Source organism: Scylla paramamosain, chromosome 20, assembly GCF_035594125.1.
Source record: "Scylla paramamosain isolate STU-SP2022 chromosome 20, ASM3559412v1, whole genome shotgun sequence".
Lineage (NCBI taxonomy): Eukaryota > Metazoa > Arthropoda > Malacostraca > Decapoda > Portunidae > Scylla > Scylla paramamosain.
Genome location: NC_087170.1, coordinates 16,996,495 through 16,998,994, shown reverse-complemented (window position 1 = coordinate 16,998,994; position 2,500 = coordinate 16,996,495). Strand labels below are relative to the sequence as shown.

The window sequence follows — 2,500 nt, the reverse complement described above, 5'->3', positions numbered from 1 at the left end:
GCCTCATTCACGTTTTTAATTCTGATTTTGTAGGTGTTTGTTATTATAACTGTTGTTGTCATTATTATTATTATTACTGTTGTTGTTGTTGTTGTAATTAGTTGTCATCATCATCTCTATCAGGATCTTGGGTATTATTATTATTATTATTATTATTATTATTATTATTATTATTATTATTATTATTATTATTATCATTATTATTATCATTGTTATCATTAAAGGTAGTTTTACATCAGTATTCTTTACACTTCCCATTATTATCATTTTTGCAACTAATATTAACCCGTATGACAACTTACTCCTTCTCACCAATGTTCTTGTTTCCTCCTTCTCTCCTTAGAAAGTGCCACAAACCACGCAGGGCACCACACAGAGGAAACAAGGAGACGTGATGAGCTCTTGACGCGACCGCAGCGAAGTGAAGATGTTTGTGTGAACCTAAACAACTAACAAACAAACCAACAGACAAGTGAACAATCAGATCAAAAGAAAGAAAAAAAGAAAGAAAGAAAATAAACAGAATAATTATCATCAAGAACAATTGAGAAGTGCGAGTGACTTAATTTACAAAGACTAGACTAAAAAGAAGAAGAAGAAGAGGAAGAAGAAGAAGAAGAAGACACACTCATTTAATCAGTGACTTCTTTTAGTGTAGTGACGACACTCCACCACCACCACCACCACCACTATCTCCTCCACCACCTCCTTCATCTCCTCCTGCCTCCACTTCTACGATATCAATCATTGCACAGCCCCCCTCCCTCTCTCCCCGGCGCGTCACGGCTCCTTCTAATCGTGTGTGAGTGTTGAGTGCATAGCGGGGAGGAGCTGCCTGTAGAAGGAAGCAGCAGGGAGGAGGAGGAGAGTGTGTGTGTGTGTGTGTGCGCGCGTCCCGTGTTCCCAGCCGCAGTCATGAAGGTGTCCCTCGCAGCGGTGGTGGTGCACGCTCTCAGCTTCGTCGTCTCTACAGGTGAGTGTTGTTAATGTTTTGTGTTGTGTTGCGGGTTGTAGTGTGTGTCTGTGTGATGCTGTTGACAGTTTAGAAAAGATTTTATAATGTCAGTAAGGAAAAGCTAATGAGAATATGACTGGTAATCTATGTAGCCTTTGAAAATGATTTATCGAAGATTCTGTATTGTCAGTGAGAAGAAAATAATGAGAATATGACTAAAAGATCTCTGTGACCCTTGAAAATAGCCTTGAATGGTAGTTTTAGCAAGGAAGCGGGAAACATGCGTCTATTAATCTCTGTGGCCTTTGCTAATAATTGTGAATGATGGTTTGCCAAGGATTTTGTATCATCAGGAAGAAACAACACGACTGATAATTTGTGGCCCTTGAAGGTACCCTTGAATGACGGTTTTAACAAGAATTTCGCATCATTAGTAAGGAAAACACGTCTATTCATATCCGTGGCCTCTGTAAATAGTCTGAACGAAGGTTTGGCAAGGATTCTGTATCATTAGTAACAAAACCCCAGTGATCATGGTGTGACATTTGAAAATAACACTGAATGATATAGTTTAGTTTTGGTTTTTATCATAAGTAAGGAAGTATACCCATGAGAACACGACTGATCTACATTCTTATAAAAAATGTGCGGTAAAAAAAAATGAGATTGCATAAGGGAGGAAGGGAGAAAATAACACGTTGACTTAGGCTAGAGAAGCAGAACAACAACAATGATTACAAACGAGTATCATGCGTCAGAGAACATGAAACGAACGAACAAAGGGAGAGGGAGGAAAAAAAAAAGGACGAAATGACATTGAAGTTAGATAATAAACAAATGACCATCGCGTATTTACTGGAGAACAGAGTAAAATTAACATTATCACTTACTACGACGGAAGGAGGTCAGTAAATAATGCATAAGCAGGAAATATGAAATAGACAAAAAAAAAAAAAAAAAATCAGACAAAAAAAAAGAAAATACCAAACAAATGGAAAACATGAAACAAAAAGAAAAAAATACATATAAAACAGAAAATAGACAGAAAATATTAGATGGGCAGGAAATAGCAAGCAACAAAGAACAAACGAACGATTGGAGGAACAGATGGCAACTTGAGAGAAGGGTGGGCGTGGAGAGCTGGACAGACAGACAGGCAGAGGGCGCGATGGGGAGACGAGATAAGAAGTCAAGCTGTGGGTGGCAGACGACGCAAATGAGAGAGAGAGAGAGAGAGAGAGAGAGAGAGAGAGAGAGAGAGAGAGAGAGAGAGAGAGAGAGAGAGAGAGAGAGAGTTGTTGTTGTTGTGTTGGGGTCTGTGTCCTGTTGGGGAGTTGTTATTATTATAGAAGCTGGTGGTGGTGGTGGTGGTGGTGATGGTGGTGGTGGTGGTGGTGGTGACGGCTGAGTTTGTGTGGGGTTTGTGATGTTGCTATTCAGTTATTTGTATTTGGTGTTGCATTGCTTCCACGTATTTATTTATTTATTTATTTATTTTCAAGTCGACCAAGAACAGCAAAAAAAAAAAAAAAGAAAAGAAAAACA

At 38.8% G+C, this 2,500-nt stretch overlaps 1 protein-coding gene across 4 annotated transcripts in view; it reads left to right on the top strand.

The window, feature by feature from the left end:
• LOC135110495 (very long chain fatty acid elongase 4-like) overlaps positions 1 to 576 on the top strand; it is a 37,606-nt gene extending 37,030 nt beyond the window's left edge. For all 4 annotated transcript variants that reach the window (XM_064022861.1, XM_064022859.1, XM_064022858.1 and 1 more), the window contains one exon: positions 344 to 576. In XM_064022861.1, the coding sequence (XP_063878931.1) occupies positions 344 to 453 (110 nt within the window). In that variant the 3' untranslated portion in view covers positions 454 to 576. The remainder of the gene's footprint in view (positions 1 to 343) is intronic.
• The last annotated feature ends 1,924 nt before the right edge of the window (positions 577 to 2,500 follow it).